Genomic DNA, 20,717 nt, shown 5'->3' with positions numbered 1-20,717 from the left:
CAAAGTCCTCTTTCGGAGACTTATATCGCGCAGCTGGAGGGTCAGATTGAGCGCCACGAGACGGAAATATGCAACCGCGGTTTCCGGTGAACGCGTAAGCGTCCAGAGCAGCAGAATGGAGGAGGTGCCTCACGGTGAGCGCGCGGAGGGGGCTCGGGTAGGGGGAGCTGAAAGGAGAGGAGCCATTCTAACTGTGATCCTGTCTCCGCGCAGACTGTCCAGGGGCCGACAGTGCCCAGGCAGGTCGAGGGGCCTCATGTCAGGGGTGCCCCAACCAGCGGCTCTGCGCTTCTGGAGCTGGTGCTGCCGCGGACCCGGGTGAGAAAGGGGCAAGGCTTGAATGGGAAGTGAAAAGCGCGATTCCGGAAGAGGCGGGGCGTAGGTGGAGTGGGAGGGGTAGGGATGAGTGACAGGGTCGGGGCCCAGAGGGGGCGGGCGTGAGGAACGCCTGCAGATAAGGGGCGGGGCTTGAGGAATGAGTGACAGAAGCGGAGCCCGGAGGGGAAGAACGTGGAAAAGATCGGCGGGGGTCGGGGCGGAGCCTGAATCCGTGACTGGCGTGGAGTCCATAGGGGTCTCGGGAGGGGCGGGGCAGGGGTGAAAGTGGGCAGGGTGAGGGGGTGGGACGAAAAGTTTGAGTGACAGCAAGTGGAATTGGTCGGAAGGAGGGCGGCACCAGCCTGAATAGGATATAAACTTTGAAGTCAGGGAGCCTGGGCTTAGATCCTAGCTCTGCCAGCTGGTTTTTTTTTGGACAAAATTTCCTTTCTTTTTGAGGAGCTCTTCTCCCATGAATTCAACAGAAGTATGAATTAATCACTTGCAGGCACAGTGTTCTGTGCTGGGTACACAGCTGTGATTGAGACAGATGAGGTCATCTGTCTTATTTTTAAGCCTTAACCTCTCTGACCCTCCGTTTCCACAGCAAACTGGCGAAAAACAGTTACAGTGTTTTAAGGCTTTGAACTAGGAGGAAATACTGAAGACATAGTATTATAAATGTGTAATAATGATGGTTATCGTGACAGGTACTAAGTGCCTGTAGTATTTGTCAGCATCTCACTCCCAGCCCTCCTGACATTCAGGGCTGGATGATTCTTTGTTGTGAGTGTGTCTCTGCCCTGAACATAGTAGGACATTTAGCAGCATTCCTGGCCTCTACCGGCTACATGTGGGCAGCACTCCTTCCCATGGCAACCAAAAATACCCCAAGACACTGCCAAATGCGTCCTGGTGGGGTTTGCCCCCAGGTTGGGAATCACTGCTGCATTCAGAGCTGTGTTCTGGACCTGGGAATATAGTATGAACACTGCTGAGTTCCCTGCTTCATGGGCTTTATATTCTAGTAGAGAAGGAAATGGCAACCCACTCCAGTGTTCTTGCCTGGAGAATCCCAGGGACGGGGGAGCCTGGTGGGCTGCCATCTCTGGGGTCACACAGAGTCGGACACGACTGAAGTGACTTAGCAGCAGCAGCAGCAGCAGAGGAGACAAATGAGTAAACCAAGAAGTAAGGAACTCTCAGATGTGCTAGTAGCCTTGTGGGTTTGTTTTGGGGGCTTTTTTGGATTTTTTGTAGCTCTTATTACTACCATTGGTGAGGTGCTGTTTCACTCACGATCCCTTGAAATAGTCGAGCACTTACCTCCTTCCAGCCCATCGGAAGAGCGACATTCCGAGAAAGACAAATATCATGATATTGTTTATATGTAGAATCTAAAAGAGTGGTACAAATGAACTTATATACAAGACAGAAATAGTGTCACAGATGTAGAAAACAAACTTATGGTACTGGGGCGGGGCAGGGGGGTGATAAATTGGAAGATTGAGATTGACATATACACACCACTATATATAAAATAGGTAACTAATAAGGTCCTGCCGTATAGTACAGGAAACTGAGCAGTACTCTGTAATGACCTATATGGGAAAAGAATCTTAAAGAAAAGTAGATATATGTACAGATATAACTGACTCACTTTACAGCAGAAACTAACATAACATTGTAAATCAACTCTACTGCAGTAAAAACTTAAAAACTGAAAGACTGAGTCAGGAGTTTGGTCACCTGACTTGCTTTCTTTGCAGCCATAGAGGAAATCAAAGAAAAAATGAAGACCGTGAAACACAAGATCTTGGTGTTGTCTGGGAAAGGCGGCGTTGGGAAAAGCACATTTAGCGCCCACCTGGCCCACGGCCTAGCGGAGGATGAAAACACGCAGGTGGGACCTTGGGGAAAACTGGGAGAGGCTCCTTCCTTTCTCAGGGCTCATGATGGCTGGCAGGGGGCTGACTCTTAGCAGCAGCTGAATTGGCCTCTTTGGAATTTATATCCCTGCAGAGGGAACAAGGAAATGCAAGGGAGTTGAGCAATGAAATGAATATTTCATTGGATTCTCTAGCCATGAACATGGATACCAGGTGTACATTTTTCTAGTCTTGCTGATTATATATTATGTTCAGTTCAAGCTTCTTTCTCTTTATGGGTCTTTATGAAACCCCCTTTCTGTCTTTTCTAGCCAGGGGTCTGCCAACAAGAGCCTGTCTTATGGCCTGTGAGCTCTGGTGGTTTTTATGTTTATAAATGGTTGTTTTTACAGTATTACATTAGAACCTACATATCATCCTGGATTTTTCCCACAAAGCCTGAAACACTTTCCATTTGGCCCTTGAAGAAAACATTTGCTGACCCCTGACCTAGGCCATTCACTCACACCCACGTACACAGAGGACAGGAAAATTCAGATTCCCCAGGGCTGCTCTCAGAATTTCAGCTTGAATAAGAGGTATGAGAGGGAGAGGAAGAGAAAATTTTTTACCAAAAAGGTCAACTGGAAATTTGAAGTCCCTGTGATATTAAAAAAAAGAAAATACATGTTATTCATTGGGCCTCATACAGTTTTGCTTTGATCATAGAACATGACCCCAGTATTCACTTTGATCACTTCATGGCAAATAGATGGGGAAACAGTGTCAGAGTTTATTTTTTGGGGCTCCAAAATCACTGCAGATGGTGACTGCAGCCATGAAATTAAAAGAAGCTTACTCCTTGGAAGGAAAGTTATGACCAACCTAGACAGCATATTAAAAAGCAGAGACATTACTTTGCCAACAAAGGTCCATCTAGTCAAGGCTATGGTTTTTCCAGTGGTCATGTATGGATGTGAGAGTTGGACTGTGAAGAAAGCTGAGCACCGAAGAACTGATGCTTTTAAACTGTGGTGTTGGAGAAGACTCTTGAGAGTCCCTTGGACTGCAAGGAGATCCAACCAGTCCATTCTAAAGGAGATCAGTCCTGGGTGTTCATTGGCGGGACTGATGCTGGAGCTGAAGCTCCAATACTTTGGCCACCTCATGCGAAGAATTGACTCATTGGAAAAGACCTTGATGCTGGGAGGGATCGGGGCCAGGAGGAGAAGGGGATGACAGAGGATGAAATGGCTGGATGGCATCACCGACTGAATGGACATGAGTTTAAGGAAAACCCTGGAGTTGGTGATGGACAGGGAGGCCTGGCATGCTGCGAATCATGGGGTCGCAAAGAGTCGGACACGACTGAGCGACTGAACTGAACTGATGGTGTTATACCTGATGAAACCATGAATACTCTTTGTTTTTTTTTTTTAAACGCAGAATGCATTCCACCTTTTTGGTTTTGCCAAAACTCTGCATAGATTGCCAACTGTTTTTCCACTAGAGGACTGTTTGGGGCCTTGCAGGGGTATTCGGTATAACATAGAAACAGTTTTATTATGTTCATGTTGAAAGCTGTTCCAGACCATTTTCAGTTCTTTCCACTGCCTTGGTGTGTGCCTTCTTGCATACACTGATGAGTTTTTGAAAATTAGTTTTCTCTTTTTGCATTTTCAATGTTGAAATTTACTTTATATGTATAAAGGCTAACTTTTCACATTTGTCTTATAACTGACTAATGGCTTTTCCCTTTTATGTGGCTTTTTTATTAAGATAGTACTAGCAGGGACTGTAGAGTACTTTTAATTTAATATTGACATTTCAAAACTGCGCTATATTGCCAGTTATTTTTTTAAAACTAAAAACTGGATAAATGCCAGTACTTTCTACTTGTGTGAGATAAACCATTCTATTCCAGTATGAAATAGCATCCTAAGTTCTTAATAAAATAACGGCTAAATTTCCTGCATGAAAAAAACCCAGTAAAGGCAGCTACCGTGGGCAGGGGAATGAAGCCCACCATTCCAGCCTGCCCTCAGTGTGTGTACACACACACAGATACACAAATGCACAATGACCTCTTAGACATCTCACCGAGGACTCCAGGAATATATATATTTTTAAAATCATTGGGTTAAAAAAGAGTTGATTTTGGAGGTCAGCAGACTTTTTATATAAAGCGCCAGATGGTAATTATTTTAGGTTTTGTAGGTTATACAGTTTCTGTAGCAACTCTCAGTTCTGCCCCTTTAACACAAAAGCAGCCTGTGACTGTGGCTGTGTTCTAATAAAACTTTGAATTTCATAATTTTCACATGTCATGAAATAAAAATATTCTTTTTATTTTTTTCCCCCTACTCTAAAAACATAATAGCCATTCTTAGCTGTGGTCTGTACAAAAATAGGTGGCATTCTGGGTTTGGCCCCCGGGTTGCAGCTCGCCAGCCCCTGGTTTGGTGGTTTGGTTTGTAGCCCAGCTGCGCCGGTGCTGGCTGGAGAAGAACTTTGTTGCAGGAGGACTGAAATGCTGGGGAGGCCGTGGCCTTCTGGAGACTTTGCTGAGGTGGGACTAGGGGGTCTGGAAAGCTTGGTGTTTCTCTCATTGACTGTGGCTCTGAATTCCGCTTGTAACTCATTTCTCTTCTGATCGTTTTATGATGTGTGGAGCCACTCCCATTGGCCTGCCTGACGGATGTGGGCTTCTCTGAAGTCTGGTTTCTGTTACCTAAGGTGTGCTCGAGGGATCTGGTGAAAGGGAGAAGGGACTGCCTGGAGCCAGCTGGGCAGCAGGTTGGAGAAGGCGTCCTCTGGGCTCTGATGGCAGCTGGTGGAAGGTGGAGGGAGGAGGTATAGGCAGAGGCCAGAGCCAGAACCGCCGGAGCAGACTGGACAGGCGGGCAGGGCAGGGCCGCTGCTGCTGCTGCTACGGTGGAGGAGCCGAGAATGGGGCTGGGCCAGCCCAGGAGGCTTTAACGCCCAAGGAGGACATTCCCGTGGGAAAGAGGCATGGTCTGAATGTTATTACAGCAGCAGTTGAGTGTTGTCAGAGGGTGATGGTGAACCAGCAAGAAACATTGGTCTTGTCTCCATGAGGGGCCACAAGGTCACGGCTAGTGCGGTGGCTGAAACCAGTGGCAGGAAATGAGAGCAAAGCTGGGGAGATGGAGTAGCAGGTCTAACTGCTGGAGAAGAGGGAGGGTCCGAAGTCTAGCTGAACCTGTGGGGCCAGAGTGGGGCGAGGTCTAGTGTGGTGGCCAAGAACACAGGCTCTAGAGTCGGTCTGCCCACCATCACCTCCCAGCACTGCCCACACCACTGCTGTAACCGTGGGCAGGTTATCAGACTCTCTGCCTCAGTGTTCTCATCTGTAAAATGGGACTCAGTCCTGAGTGAGGTGATACCTGTAGCTGTAAAATGCTTAACACGACACTAGATGCATAGGAAGTGCTCAGTCAGTGTCCCTGATAGTCATCATCATTATTTCTTCATTCCACTCCCTGGAGTATGGAGGGGGTGAAGACCACCACGGGAATGAGTGCACGGGATATCTTTCCTGCATCTTTCACTCAAGATACCCCTTCTGTTGGGGGTGGAGGGGATGTATTAATAATTCCTTAAAAGGAAACGGGTTAAACTGTTCCCAAAAGAGAGTGAGACATTCTAGACCGAGAGGCTAGAAACTCAAGAGCCTTGACAAAAGTCTCCCATTAGGGCTGTAGGGATGGTGTAATTGCCCAGGTCCTCAGGCTCTGATGTAAAATCTCTGGACCATTAAACACACACCAGCCTGAAGCCTCAAGAATGGTCTTTAGGATGAGTTCTGTTGCATTCTTCTTGAGGTCCAGCAGAGGGCGCAGGAGGCAGATGGTGATCCAGTGTATGAACCCCTTTGCTGACCCCGGTGTGAGGTCATGTGAGGATCACAGGAGGCGATCATAAGGGATTGTTGAGAGAATGGAAGAGGGAAGCAAGAAACGAATTTGGGACAAGTTAAAAAGTTACCCAGAGGTGCTGCACTTTGGATCTAAGACATAAGAGCTTTCAGGATGAATAGCTCTGCTCTTTAGAGAGTTTCTGAGAGCTGTGTCAGACCTTTTCACGTATCACATGAGGAAAGCGGGGCATTTGGGGTGGAAAGAGTCCTCCTGGGCTGGACATGTCACTAGCAAAGAACTTCTGTGTGTTTCCTTATTCTTACTTTCTCCTTTAGAAGTTGAACCTACGCCACTGTTAACCTTCAGCATTACAGGAAAACAGGGCTTGATCAGAACTCAGCTGGAGGGTCCACTCTGGCCCTCCTAGCCAGGCCCCCGGATCCGTGGGAAGAACCCTGGTATTGGAGTCCAGAGACCTTGGTTTAAGTCCCAGCTCTCTTCCTTGCTTGTTGAACAAGTCTCTGGGCATCTCTGAACTGCAGTTTCTTCTTCGGGAAAGCAGAGTTATAATGATCACACACACACACACACACACCCCTAGACTGAGCCGCAGTTTCTTCTTTGGTAAAGCAGATATAATGATCACACACACACACACACACACACACACACCCCAGGACACACACACACATACACACAACCGAGGACACACACACACACACACAAAACCCAGGACACACACACACGCCCCAGGATACACACACACACACAACCCAGGACACACACACACACAACCCAGGACACACACACACACACAACCCAGGACACACACACACACAACCCAGGACACACACACACACACAACCCAGGACACACACACACAACCAGGACACACACACACACACGCCCCAGGATACACACACACACACACACCCCAGGATACACACATACACACACCCCAGGATACACACATACACACAACCCAGGACACACACACACACAACCCAGGACACACACACACACACACGCCCCAGGATACACACACACACACCCCAGGACAGACACACACACGCCCCAGGATACACACACACACACACCCCAGGATACACACACACACGCCCCAGGATACACACACACACACCCCAGGATACACACACACCCCCAGGACACACACACACACGCCCCAGGATACACACACACACACGCCCCAGGATACACACACACGCCCCAGGATACACACACACACACACCCCAGGATACACATACACACACACCCCAGGACACACACACACACACACACCACCGCCCCCACAGGATGTGGTAAAGACCAGGTAAACAGCGGCTGGACCTGAATCTGCGAACAACCTGACATCCTGGTTCATAAGCTCACCTTGAAAACAGGCCATATTGAGGGTGGCAGGGGTTGGGGGGAGCATGGGGGTGTTGATGTACTTTGCACTTGTTGGGTGTCTTGACTGTGTCTCCAAGACCCGGAAGTGAATGTTGTAACTCTGAGACTCCACTCAGTCCATGTTCCACCTGGTTTCTCTGTGTCTTCTCCCCTCCCTTCTTTTGCTCGAACCCCGTCCCCTCCCGATTGTGCACACCCAGAGGATTGGACCTGCGTTGCATCACTGCCCTGATCTCTTCTCGTTCCCCAGGTTGCTCTTCTAGACATCGATATATGCGGGCCGTCAATTCCCAAGATCATGGGATTGGAAGGAGAACAGGTAAGAGCAAAATTTTAAAAACGCTGGGAAATATTTTCTTATAATGAACCTGAGCCCTGAGCTGTGCACCCTAAGCCAGGGGGTCAGCGGAGCACGTGCATTTTTACCTGGATGTGACCACATCAGGGAGGGTTCAGTCGAGGGTCTACTTTTAACAACAGCTGTGAGTTTGGGGGTGTATTGGGGGGGGCAACCCATCTGTAAGTTCATCCAAGCCATCTGAGAAGTGTTCATTTCGATGCCGTCTTAGAGGGGAAGGGAAAGAGCAAGTCAAATGCAGAAGTCAGACACGAAAACTTGGTCCTGGCTGGGAAAGCTTGAGCAGGGCTGGCGAGGGCTCCGTAGGCTGGAAGCAAGGGAATCTTTCTGCCCCTGTGGTCACTGGGGAAGTGAGGGGAAGTGAGACTGCGAGGCAGGCGGGTGACGTGGGATTGGGGGATGGGGGGCAGCCGAACTAGGTGCCACCGCCTCCTCCCACCCTGGTGCGCAGAGCCAGCCAGGAAGGGGCTCCCCAGAGGGTTGCGTTTTGAAGCCAGCCTGGAGGACCAGCCTTGTCCGGGGCTGTCGGGATGGGTTCATTCTTTACGAAGCACTGGGTGCTGCCATTCAGAGGTGAACGAGGCAGATAAAGACCCTGCCCTCATGGGAAGGACGGGTGACAATAGGAATCTACGTGAAGCGAGGGGATGGGACAGATGGCAGGGAGGGGGCCCGGGGAGCTGCTCTCTGGGAGGAGGTGGTCAAGGGCACCCTGCTTAGAGAAGCCAGGAGGAAGGCATGCTGGGCTGGGGGACTGTCCTCATACCCAGTAGCCTGTGGGGCCAGGCAGAGTGGCCCTCAGGGTGGCAGAGAGTAGCCTAGGTGGACGGGACCAGCCCCTGGGGACTCTGGTCAGGGCTTGGCACTTGCTTTCCATGTGCTGAGAGGTGCTGATGCCGTGCGGGGTCAGGGCAGAGCAGCGGGACCATGGCTCTGACCGCGTACCCGCGGGCAGCAGGCTCTGGAGCATGGGTCTCCCTTCATCGTCAGTCACACACACGTGCTACCCACTGAGCCGGCGCACAAGTCGTTTATAAAAACTGAACATTGTAAATGGTGAGAAATTCCACCCTTTTCTTCTCCTGTACCGTTGGATCATCGGGTTTACCCCCTCTTTCAAGACCAGTGACTTAGAGAATGATTATTAATAGGAATTAATGTTTTGTTTTTTTTTTGAAGTATGACTTCGAAGCCAGTGACAAAGAGTCACATATTACCTGAATTGCATTTCTGTCAAATGTTGGGGACAGGCACCTCTGTAGACACAGTAGATCCATGGTGACCTAGGAGTGGGGGGAAGCGTGGTGGTTGGGGGTGACACTTGAGGGGTGCAAGGTATCTTCTTAGAGTAAACAGAATGTTCTGACGTTGATTGTGGTGATGGATGTGCAATTCTGTGACTATCCTGAAGTCATTTAAGTGTACACTTTAACTGGGTGAACTGTGTGGTATGTGAATTATATCTGAGTCAACTGTTTACAAAAGTAAGATGTCACCAGGAAAAATGGGCCTTCTCTTTTGGCTCCAGAGTTGCCTGAAGCATAACTTCTAAGACTGATGTGCAGTTAGAAATTGCGTAAGTTCCAGTTTCATAGAGAAGCGTCGGAGTGGACTTCAACCCTGGCTGTTTGTTGTTGCTTAGTCGATAAGTCGTGTCCGACTGTTCTTTGACCCCAGGGACTAAGGCCTGCCAGGTTTCTCTGTCCGTAGGATTCTCCAGGCAAGAATACTGGAGTGGGTTGCCATTTTCTTCTCCAGGGGATCTTCCCAACCCAGGGATGGAACCTGAGTCTCTTGCCTTGGCAGGTGGATTCTTTGCCACTGAACAACCAGGGAAGCCCTCACCCTGGCAGTTAGTGACACCTAACTGGAAAGCATCTGGGTCTTGAAATAGCCCCAGCTTCCCACCGATACCCCTTTTCCAGGCCTTGTCCCCTGGGGCAGCAGCTCAGACCACCAGCGGGAGGGTTCCGTGACCGCTGCGTCACTCAGGGGCGTCCCTCCACTCAGTTACCTGCATCTTCGCAGCAACCCCCAACCGGTTTCTGTCATGCTTTTAAAATCCCCCAGATCATACTGGACTCTGATGAACATCAGTTCCCTGACGCGATATTTAAGCAGAGTTCCCAGATCGCCCAACCTGGGAGGGGAAAGTGTATGCACCCTATCATCTGTATCTCTGGCTTCCCAGGTGGCACTAGTGGTAAAGAACCTGCCTGCCAATGCAGGAGACATGAGAGACACAGGTTCCATTCCTGGGTTGGGAAGGTCCCCTGGAGGAGGGCACAGCAACCCACCCACTGCAGTATTCTTGCCTGGAAAATCCCATGGACAGAGGAGCCTGGTGGGCTGCAGCCCATAGGGTTGCGAAGAGTCGGACATGACTGAGCAACTGAGCATGCACCTGTATCGCCAAACCCTGACCCCCTGGTATTCACTCCCTGTTAAGAATTCAGTGGCAGCCTTTAAGACAACGAATCGTAATTTATAAAACTGCCCTCCTACTGCATAAACTTTGCGTGTAAAGCATGACCAGGGTGTGTAATTTCTCACAAATGAGACAGGCTCCTGTTCCCACAGGTTCACCAGAGCGGCTCGGGCTGGTCTCCAGTGGTGAGTGCCCACCCCAGGCCTTCCCTTCAGGGTGGTGTGTACATAAGGGATAGTGGTGGGCAGTCAGTCGGTGGCTATTTCTCAGCCAATGGGTAGTCACTGAGGCACTTTCCTGGGCCTGGGGGATCCAGTTACGACCAGAGATTGGCTCAGAGTAGCTCTTTTCAGTTTGTGGGCCAAACAGTTGCCACCATTGTAGATGGAAAGTAGTGATATGCAAATGAATGACTGTGGCCCTTTTCCAATAAAACTTTATGTACGAAACCAGAAGTGGGGCCAGCCAGATTAAAACAGCAAGTTTGTTGTTGTTTAGTCGCTCTGTCATGCCCGCCTCTTTGCGACCTCATGGACTGCAGCACACCAGGCTTCCCTGTCCTTCACTGTCTCCCAAGTTTGCTCAAGCTCATGTCCACTGAGTCATGATGCATCCAGCCATCTCATCCTCTGTGACCTCCTTCAGAGGAGACCGTATTTGTTTATTTCAGCTGAGTTCATTGTCATTGCCACCTAGGGCCGTATGGTGATTCTTTCAATCCCCCCAAATATGGTAACCTTTTTTTTTAATGATTTTTTTGGGGGTGGGAGAGATTTAAGGATTCAAAAAGTGAATATATACTCACATCACATAGTAACTTTGCCCCCTCAATTTCTTCCACCCGCGCTCAGACACAAGACATAGGGAAGTGCCTGGCACTGTGGTTTGAAGTAAAATGTCTCTTGCACCATCCTTTCCAGTTCCTGGAAGACAACTTGGGGGTGATGTCGGTGGGTTTCTTACTCAGCAGCCCCGACGATGCTGTCATCTGGAGGGGACCAAAGAAAAATGGTTTGTCACTCTGCTTTCTGTCTCTCATCACGTCCTTCCAGGGGCAGAAGCAAATCCCATCCCATCAGGATGGCCTGTGTCCCTGGTGGCCTCTTTCTTCACTGGTTGAAGAGAGCCCATAGAAATTCCAATTTTATGTAATAAATGTAATGTTACAAATTTTCGTATCTCTGATGGGTTTTTCTCTCCTGAAAACCCACCTAATCCTGAAATGATCCCTCTGGTGGTTTGTGCTCTTGTCAGAGAGAAGAGGATATGGGGTGAAGTCAGTACCAGTTTGATAGGGTGTCCAGGCTGCAGGTACGGAAGTGCCAACCTGGGCAAGGCTCCTCAGCCTCTGTGCTGTGATGTTCCGAGCCAGACAATCCCTTGTTGGGGAAGTTGGGGGTGGACGGTCCTCCACACAGGGTGTTAGCAGTTCCCTGGCCACCCTGGAGGCGAGTAGAGGACCCTCCCTAGTTTTGGACAAGCCCCCAGGCACTGCCAGACCCCACCGACGGAGCGCATAGACGAGCTGTGCGTAAGGGTCAGGAGCTGTGCTTTTGTAGGGTCAGAGGACAGGAGCCAGTGTGCATCACCGTGGCCTCCCCCACAGGCATGATCAAGCAGTTCCTCCGCGATGTGGACTGGGGCGAGGTGGACTACCTCATCGTGGACACCCCGCCCGGGACTTCAGACGAACACCTCTCAGTGGTGCAGTACCTGGCCACGGCGCACATCGACGGGGTGGTTATCATTACCACGCCGCAGGTGAGTGAGGGCCGGGCGGAGCAGGGTCCACATTGCAGCGCACTGAGGGGGCTCTTTTCTCCCACTGCCCAAGGCCCTGGGCCCCCCAACACCCTGGCTGGGATCCGCAGAAACCTTATGTTTGTCTTCAGTTCAGCCGTTGTCGGTGGACAGGGAGGCATGAGGTGGCTGGGATGGGGGCTGGCTAGAGCAGGTGTGGAAGGGGGCCTGGCCCAAGGATGGCGGTGGAGAGAAGACGGATGCTTCATTAGAAATGTTTCCTGATGGATATTTAACAGAGCTGGGCGACCAGCCCTGCACTTTTAGACCCTTAGACCAGCCGTGCTCTCGAGAGCAAGTCCCAAAGAAGTGACCTCAGGGACAGTGGAGCTGGGACGTCCACCCCGACGGCAGGTGCTGACAGCGGGCAAGGCTTCCCGTGTGGGGACTGTGTGCTTTCTGTGAGCCTAAAACCACTCTAAAAATGGTCAAAAGCAACAGCAGCAATCGAGTTGACACAAGAGTGGCCTCTCCAATACCACATTTACTGTGAAAGGAAACAGAGCCCCCCTTAGGTTCAGGAGCAGGGCAGTGGCCGTTCCGGAAGCGGCGAGGGTGCGCTGTGTCTGCTTCTGTATCTGTCACTTCTCCAGAAAACAGGACTTCACGCTGGGCACACCCACTCCCTCGGAGCCTTGCACATGCAGCAGCTGGCTTTCTTTGGGGGTCATTTTTGAGGAAGCAGGGCTTTTAGAGGACACTAGGGAGAGAACCAGAGGCACCCTACGGAGATGCTTAGTACCAGAAGGTTTACTTTCTAGCCAAGCCCTTTTGTCTGCACCCCAGCCTCCAAGGGCTCAAGAGGCAAACGTGGGCCTCAGGAGAATAGACTCAAAGCCCGGGTCCACTGGGGGCCCACGACTATTAGAGCTGTGCTTGATAGCACACAACACTTGGACATGTGTCTGCAATAAAATTACAGATGGATTGGGGAGGGTACTAAGCTCTGATTACCCACGCTCCTCTCGCTGTAAGGCACATAGGGTCCAGAAGTGAATTCGCAGGGCTCCAAACCGGGTAATATTCCTTATTTTCTTTTGGTCCATAAAGTTGTGGTCATGATAACCAAGGTCAGAGGTTAGCAGACTTTTTCTGTTAAGGGCCAGAGGGGAACTATTTCAGGCTTTGCGGATCACAGGGTCTCTGTCCCAGCTCCCCAGTGGTACCATTATGGGATGAAGTGGCCAGAGGTAATGTGGAGGTCAGGCTGTGCTCCAGAAGAACTCAATCTACGAAAACAGGGCAGCCAGGCAAGCCTGCAGGCTGCCCCCGCCCCGGGCTAAAACAGGGCTCACACGTGGTTGCATGAAACACTCATGGAACGGTTGTTGTTCAGTCGCTAAGTCGTGTCTGACTCTCTGCAATTCTGCATTGGCAGGCAGGTTCTTTACCATTGAGCCACCAGGGAAGCCCTTACATACAGAGTCTCTAAAGCTTCACGACAGTGACGCTGTGGCCCTGCAGCCGTCCCTCCACCACGCAATCGTTCCCTCTTTGTGCCCAGACTCTGAAATAACCAGTCTTCTGGAACCTTAACAGGAAGTGTCACTCCAGGATGTCCGGAAAGAGATCAGCTTCTGCCACAAGGTGAAGCTGCCCATCATTGGGGTGGTGGAGAACATGAGCGGCTTCATCTGCCCCAAATGCCAGGTGAGAGCACATTCCCCCCAGGTCCCGGCCTCCACGCTTGGGGAGATGGTGGGGTCAGGTGTCTGGGAAACCATTTCTGCTTTCCCCATCGTTTGGGAACTGGAATAGTTTAAAAAAAAACCTCTGTTGCCGGTTTAATGGAAATTCTTTTCACACTCAGAAGAGCCTTTTTTTATTTAAAGTTTGTTTAAAGTGTGGTCCATTCATACAATTCTGACACAAACTCAGGATTCCTCCCCCTTTCACATTGCCTTTCAGAGAGAGTCTCAGATATTCCCACCAACAACAGGGGGTGCGGAGGCCATGTGCCAGGACCTGAAGATCCCGCTGCTTGGCAAAGTGCCTCTGGATCCACGCATAGGTGGGTGCGTCCCTCCCGCATGGGGCCCGTGCGCCCTCCAGCTGAGAGCAGCAGGGAAACACGTGGGCGTGTGGTGAGGGAGCAGGAGGGCCTCGGGGAGGCGGGAAGGGCCCGCAAGGGTGGAGGAGAGACTGGTCATGGAGGCACCTGGTGCAGGGGGCGGGAGGAGAGGAAGTCAGCATGGAGAGGGGCCAGGCGGGGGTGACGAGGGGGAGGAGGTGAGGGCATGTATTCGAGTCCTGTTTCACACAGGAATTAGGTCCTGACGTGAAAGTCATCGACAGAATTAGCCTTGAGAACCATGAGGAAGGGCAACCAACCTTGACCTGTCTGCAGGGAAGCCCGGCACAGCCCTCTTGATGCCCGGATGGGTGAGCAGGAGGGCACGTTGCTGGCCTGCCTTCAAGGGTTGTGCACCTCTCTGGGTACCAGAGTCCTTGGGGCCCCCATCTCCACACCACACTCACTCCAGGGCATCAGCTTGCTGCGTGGAGTTGGGGACAGCCACCCCCTCTTTCAGTGACACCCACCACCGACTTTCTTTCCCCACCATAACAGAGTCGGGCTTGCTGCAGTTAGATGTGTCTGTGACGAGGAAGTGGGGCAGTGAGGTTTTGCAGATGAGGCCTAAGGGGCAAGGGAGACTGTCGGGGAGTTGGTGTGGACGGCTCTGCAGCCAAGCCTCACGGTTTGGACCCCAGCTGTCAGGAAATGAGACCGGGGAGGGGGTTGCTGTGTGTGTTTAGAGGCTGAGGCCGTGGGCCACTTGCACTGGTTGGGAGATGGTTAGGGCAGGACCGAGCCGGGCATCAGCGTGGAGAGGAAGGGACACAGAGAGGGGAAGCGACAGGCTGGGGCAGGTGGGGAGGAGGAGGTGTCCCTGACGTCCATGCTGCCCAGCATGACCCCCCTGGGGAGCTGGGGATGCCACCCAGGGCCAGTGAGCATGGGAGAGCCGGCTCCCTGCTGGCACTGTGTGGAACGGGCAGAGCCTTAGCATGTCAGCTGGTGAGAGGTCAGGAGCAGAGGGGGCCATGTCCATGATGGGGGGACGGCCTAGAGGGGGCCGAGAGCACAGTGTGGAGGAGGCCTGCCCCGAGGAGGGGGGCGTGAAGACCCAGAGCGCCTGGGAGCCCAGCAGGGGGGGCTTCTGGAGCCTCCTCGATGGTGCCCACATCCAGCAGCACCTGTGGTACCTGGTTCCCCCCGGGAAGCAACTCTGGCTGCTTTTCCAGCCTTCCCGAGTGTTGTCTTCGCATTGACCAGCGTGTCCCTTGGGGTCGTAGGAGCAGGTACCGCCCCTGGAGGCAGGCTGGCCATGCGAGCATGCAGGGCTGGGTGGGCAGCGGGCCTGAGTGCTCACTCCCGCCAGCTGCAGGCTGTGGCGGCCTCAGTCCTCAGAGGCACTGGTAGGAGAGGTGGCTGGACGGCGGCCTCGGGGCTCAGTGCTGAGCTGCAAGGACACGGTGCCGTCCAGTGGGCACACTCCCGTGTGACAGGGCGCACCTCCCCAAACCTCGCCTCCAGTTGAAACCGCACAGCCGGGGGCAGCGAGCATGGGAAGGGATGGGGGTGAACACTGCCATGGGCTGCGGCAAGGCAGACAGGGCCCAGTGAGGCTGCCAAGGCCCCCAGAACCGCTTTGTTCAGTGAGGGAGCCGCCCCATCACCAGGGAGACTGGAGGCCATGCGCAGCCCCTGTGCAAACATGCAGCGAGGGAGCTGCCAGGCTTTGGTGTCGGGATCCCAGCCCCCTCGACCCTCGCCCCAGGCCTGGACCCCCCACCCCCATCGCCCCTCCACTGGCTCTGGGCTCGGGCAGGTCCTTGTGGGGCTCTGAGCCTCAGGCTCACGTGTTAGGTGGGGATGTGATGGAGCCACCGTGGGGGCTGCACGGGTGGATGGCATACATGAGGGGGGCGGTCTTGGACAGGGCAGGGAGAGGGTAGGTTTGTGGTGGTGGGGAGCCAACCAGAGCAAGGTGTGAAGGTTCGGGCAGGTCTCCTGGGGAGGGGAGGACGAGGAGTGAGAGGACACTGGGTGAACATCAGGAGGAAGTGGCCCCACGAGCCTTCTGTGGGACCCGTGACCTCCCAGACCTGGTCTGCGAGCAGGAACTCGGAGGCTTCCCTAGCTGCTTCTACCCGCAGTGTCCAGGCCAGTGCATGGGGCCCCTCTCAGCACCCCCAAACCCTCGGGTGTCCCTGTCCTACCCAGCAACGTGCTGGGGAGACAGTTGATCTGCAGTTGGCCTGGCCAGGGTCCCCCCAGAGGCCGGGGAGCAGCGGTGGGTTGTGGGACCACTGATCCAGCTTCTCTAGCAGGGACGGGGGCTGGGGGGGTGGGGGCAGGGTCTACTCAGGACCAGACAGGAGAGGAGCTCCCCCCGGCCCAGGACCCCCCATGCCCACCTGGATGGGTTGATGCCAAGGTGCAGTGACCTTCAAGATACAGTTACAGAGGGAGAAAGCAATGAGTGGAATATGTGCATCCTCCCAAGCATTTTTAAAAAAAATACTTGTGTGTGTATATGTATGCATACGCCACACTTACTTATTTCTAGAAAGACAGCTGACACCCCTGTAGCTTCCCTTGAACTCATTCTTCACGGTGTAACCTTCTGTCCTCCATACTCTTTCACTCTGAGTCTTCATTATCTTCTTACTGGAGAATGAATCGATCTTTTTTAAATGCAGGTTCCCGGGCCCACCCAGGAGCTGCTAAATCTGTTCTTTATGGGGCCCTGGAACCTGCATTTGCCACACTTCACCCAGAGGGTTCTCAGGCGCGCGCGCGCGCACACACACACACACACACACACACACACACACCAGCATTGCCCAGGCACAGGTCAGAGCCATGAGGCAACGCCAGCCCACACACACCCACACACACACCCACACACCCACACACACACCCACACACACACACACACCCCCCACACACACACACCAGCATTGCCCAGGCACAGGTCAGAGCCATGAGGCAACGCCAGCCCGACTCGCTGCTGGGTGGAGGGGAGGCAGGCAAGGTCCCAGAGACCCCGACGTTCTGTCTCAGCTTTGATCTTCATTACGAGAGAGGTGGGCCCGAGATCTTCGGTGTCACAGGCACAGGTTCAGGTCACCACTGTGTTCTCTTTGTGGGTTTTAATTTTTCCTTTGTTTCTTTAAGGTAAGAGCTGCGACAAAGGACAGTCTTTTTTGGTAGAAGCACCAGATTCACCAGCCACTGTCGCCTACAGAAGTATAATTCAGAGTAAGTGCTTAAGGGGACCTGTGAATCCAGAGGGCCACGGGGCCAGGAAGGGACGCACGTGAGCAGAGTGGGCTTGGGAGTGAGAAGATCCCATTCAGGGTCATGAATGGCCATGCCGCCTCCATGGGGACATGGGGGTGGAGGGGTCTGGGATGACCCCCTCAGCCCAGGAAGCCAGGAGTCTGGGAAAATCTTCCAGTCCATCAGTGTTATGAACTAAGTCATAGCTTAAAAGCACGGTGAGGGTGAAGTTTACAGTATAGGAAATATTAATGTTACACCTCAGTAAAACTGTAAAAAGAATTTAAGAAGGGGGAAAAAAAAAAGCACAGTGAGCCAAACCAGACCCAGATGCAGGCCTGATTCAGTCAATGGGCAGCTGTCAGAGGCCTTGAAGTTGAGGCAGATGTGTTGGTAGTTAAAGCTCCAGGCTTGTGGCTGAGCCCTGCCGGCCTAGTGAAATGGTGTCCAGTGTAAGCAGCAACATTTCCGGGATCCTCATTCTGGAGAACGGGCCAACAGGAGGCCTCCAGCCATGGCTGTAACCACGGACAGGCAGCCAGCGTACTGGGCTCACTTGCAGAGATTCAGGGCATCAGCTGAGATGGGACTCTGGGGTGAATTAAGCCACCTGGGACTCCGCCCCATTCAGACGCGGGCTCGCCAGCACAGGGCAGGGCCACCGAAAGCCCCCAGTGCTTCTGCGCCTGCCGTCCTGTTTTCCAGGAATCCAGGAGTTCTGTAGTCAGCGTCTGCCAGAAGGAGAGAACCTCGTCGGCTCCTGAGACAGGAGGCTGTGAAAGAACGGAAGCAGCACGACCCATCCCGTCACGCCTGGCCAGCGTGGGGACAGCGCGTGGGTCACAGGCAGAAAGGGACCAGCCCCGGGCGTGGCGTGACATCACTTTTCAGAGACACTTTAATCATCTAGCGTTTGTACACCTTCCCTTTAGAACGTATGTAAAGGGCATTCTTTACAGATGCGTCATTTGAAAAATAAAAACAGCTCCTCAAACCTCTGTCCCGAGGCCTGCTTCTCGTGAAACCCAGCAGCTCGTGGGTCATGGAATTCTCTTCTCTGTCGGAAGCTGTCCCGTCACAGAACATCTCACTTGTGCCTTTGCTGCCTCGGAAAATAAGCCTGAAAAAGAACCAAAGGGATAAAGGGAGGAATGTGTGGTTTCGCTGCAGCGTCGTTCTTGTGGTTTAATCACTAAGTCATGTCCAAGTCTTTGCAGCCCCCATGGGCTGTAGCCCCACCAGGCTTCTCTGTCCATGGAATGCTCCAGGCAAGAACACTGGAGTGGGTTGCCATTTCCTACTCCAGGGAATCTTCCCAACCCAGGGGTCAAACCCGAGTCTCCTGCATTGGCAGGCGGATTCTTTACCACTGAGAGTGTAGCGCAGACCCTACGCTTTTCTCAGATAGAGGAAAAATTCAAATAGCGACAGAGCCTCCCACTGGGGCTTGGGCCGAGCTCAGTGCACAGGATGCAGCCGCACAGTCAAAAACCCGTGAATCACCCGCATGAACAGAACTGGGGGTCAGTGCAGACACCCCATACAGGAATTATGTGCTTACTGTATCTGGCAGTGGGCTTCCCTGGTGGCTCAGCTGGTAAAGAATCCCCCTGCAATGCAGGAGACCCAGGATTGAGCCCTGGGTCGGGAAGATCCCTGGAGGAGGGCATAGCAACCCACTCTAGTATTCTTGCCTGGAGAATCCTCATGGACAGAGGAGCCCAGCGGGCTACAGTCCATGGGGTCACAAAGAGTCGGACACAACTGACTAAGCACAGCATGTATATCGCAATTTCCAATGCCAGACACGACAATTTACAGGGTTTTTCAAGTTGCATGAAAGGAGAGATCCAAAGTGTAAGAGAGCCTTATTGCCCTGAGACACTCACAGTTTGAAAGACTCACAGGAACTGAGAGCAGCTTAGGAAAGAGGAAATTCCTGTTTCCCCTCTGACTCCGGGCACGGAAGTGGAAGGGGCACACGTCCCCCTGTTCTTTCCCACTCCTCTCTTCACCTGCCCCCCCTGGCCTGCCCAGGGTCAAATCTGCACCTGTTTAAGGTGAGGCAGGTGGGACCCCTCTAAAGGGCCGTGAGGCCACCCAGCCCAGGAAAGCCCAGTACACAGGTTGGTCTCCCCCCGCCCCCAACTGTGCACACAGACTGCTCGGGCCCGCTGGGAGGCCCAGCTGAGCCCAGGGGAGCCACGCTTCCACGAGAGCCCCTAGCCCCGCACCGTCCAGGCCACCATCTTGACCCCACTGCTTACCTAATGCTTGTGAATCTCCAGCCCCTCGAGGCCAGGCTTCTGAAAGTCGCTGGGACAGGCCTGCAAGGGGAAGAGATAGCCCTGGCTTTCTGTCCCACGTGTGCGTGCCCTGGCTGCCGAATCAAGGCCAGAGCAAGCCCACGGTGAACTGAAAGCCTTCAGGGCTGCTTGCTCGAAGTCTTGGCTTAAAGCTGCACTGTTCACACTTAAGATAGCTCAAACCATTTCAGGAAGAGCCTGGTCACATTTAGACGATCTGTTTGTTGCTTCTAGAACTCAGGCTAGGTTTAAAAAAATTGTAACGGCTTTAATTCTGTTGTTGTTTAGTCTTTCAGTCATGTCAGACTCTTTGTGACCCTGTGGACTGTAGTCCACCAGGCTCTTCTGTCCATGGAATTCTCCAGGCAAGAATACTGGAGTGGGTTGCCATTTCCTAAGTCATGTCCCACTCTTTGCAACCCCATGGACTGTAGCTCACCAGGCTCCTCTGTCCATGGAATTCTCCAGGCAAGAATACTGGAGTGGGTTGCCATTTCCTTCTCCAGGGGATCCTTCCCACCCAGGGATAGAACCCACATCTTCTGCATTGGCAGGCAGATTCTTTACCACTGAGCCACCTGGGTAGTAGTAGTAATAGTATTAGTGTTAGTCACGTCAGCGGTATCCGACACTTTGTGACCCCATAGACTGTAGCCCACCAGGCTCTGTCCATGGAATTCTCCAGGCAAGAATACTGGAGTGGGTTGCCATTCCCTTCTCCAAAGGAGCTTCCCAACCCAGGGATCGAATCCAGGTCTCCTCCACTGCAGGCAAACTCTTCACTGTCTTGAGTCACCAAGGAAGCCCTCTGTAGTTTAAAGAAATCACTCTAAACCAACAATGGCAATCACAAAATGACAAGCGCTGTGTGATTCCACTTACGTGAGGTCCCTACATTAGTCAGACTCCTGTGGGTAGAAAGTAGGTGGTTGCCTGGAGTTTATTGGGGTTGGGGAGGGTGGAGAATGAGTTAAATGTTTAGTGGGTACAGAGTTTGCTTGGATGAAAGAGTTGTGGCAGCATGATGATGTGGGTATACTGAACTGTACGCTTAAAA

General features: G+C 52.5%; 2 protein-coding genes across 3 annotated transcripts in view; one reads left to right on the top strand and one right to left on the bottom strand.

The window, feature by feature from the left end:
* Window positions 1–64: 64 nt before the first annotated feature.
* On the top strand, window positions 65–18,334 carry NUBP1 (NUBP iron-sulfur cluster assembly factor 1, cytosolic). The gene is made up of 11 exons (XM_005889262.2): window positions 65–134; window positions 214–318; window positions 2,088–2,221; window positions 7,729–7,797; window positions 10,417–10,449; window positions 11,185–11,275; window positions 11,871–12,025; window positions 13,604–13,714; window positions 13,973–14,075; window positions 17,250–17,333; window positions 18,060–18,334. Exons 1-11 carry the CDS (start codon window positions 116–118, stop codon window positions 18,116–18,118), a joined length of 963 nt encoding a protein of 320 aa, XP_005889324.2. The 5' UTR covers window positions 65–115; the 3' UTR covers window positions 18,119–18,334.
* Window positions 18,335–18,339: 5 nt separating this feature from the next.
* TVP23A (trans-golgi network vesicle protein 23 homolog A) overlaps window positions 18,340–20,717 on the bottom strand; it is a 43,827-nt gene continuing 41,449 nt past the window's right edge. For both annotated transcript variants that reach the window (XM_070362375.1, XM_005889261.3), the window contains exons 8-9: window positions 19,622–19,681; window positions 18,340–18,474 (exon numbers count right to left, since the gene is read on the bottom strand). In XM_070362375.1, coding sequence (XP_070218476.1) covers window positions 19,622–19,681 — 60 coding nt within the window. In that variant the 3' untranslated portion in view covers window positions 18,340–18,474. The remainder of the gene's footprint in view (window positions 18,475–19,621; window positions 19,682–20,717) is intronic.

This window comes from Bos mutus, chromosome 25 (assembly GCF_027580195.1).
Source record: "Bos mutus isolate GX-2022 chromosome 25, NWIPB_WYAK_1.1, whole genome shotgun sequence".
Taxonomy (NCBI): Eukaryota; Metazoa; Chordata; class Mammalia; order Artiodactyla; family Bovidae; genus Bos; species Bos mutus.
The sequence above is the reverse complement of the archived record's forward strand: the minus strand, read 5'-3'. Positions and strand labels throughout refer to the sequence as shown.

Excerpts from the sequence above, each read along its gene's own strand:
- NUBP1 (XM_005889262.2), top strand. Across the intron at positions 12,026-13,603 it reads TTATCATTACCACGCCGCAG|GAAGTGTCACTCCAGGATGT; the intron begins GTGAGTGAGGGC and ends GAACCTTAACAG. Across the intron at positions 14,076-17,249 it reads GCCTCTGGATCCACGCATAG|GTAAGAGCTGCGACAAAGGA; the intron begins GTGGGTGCGTCC and ends TGTTTCTTTAAG.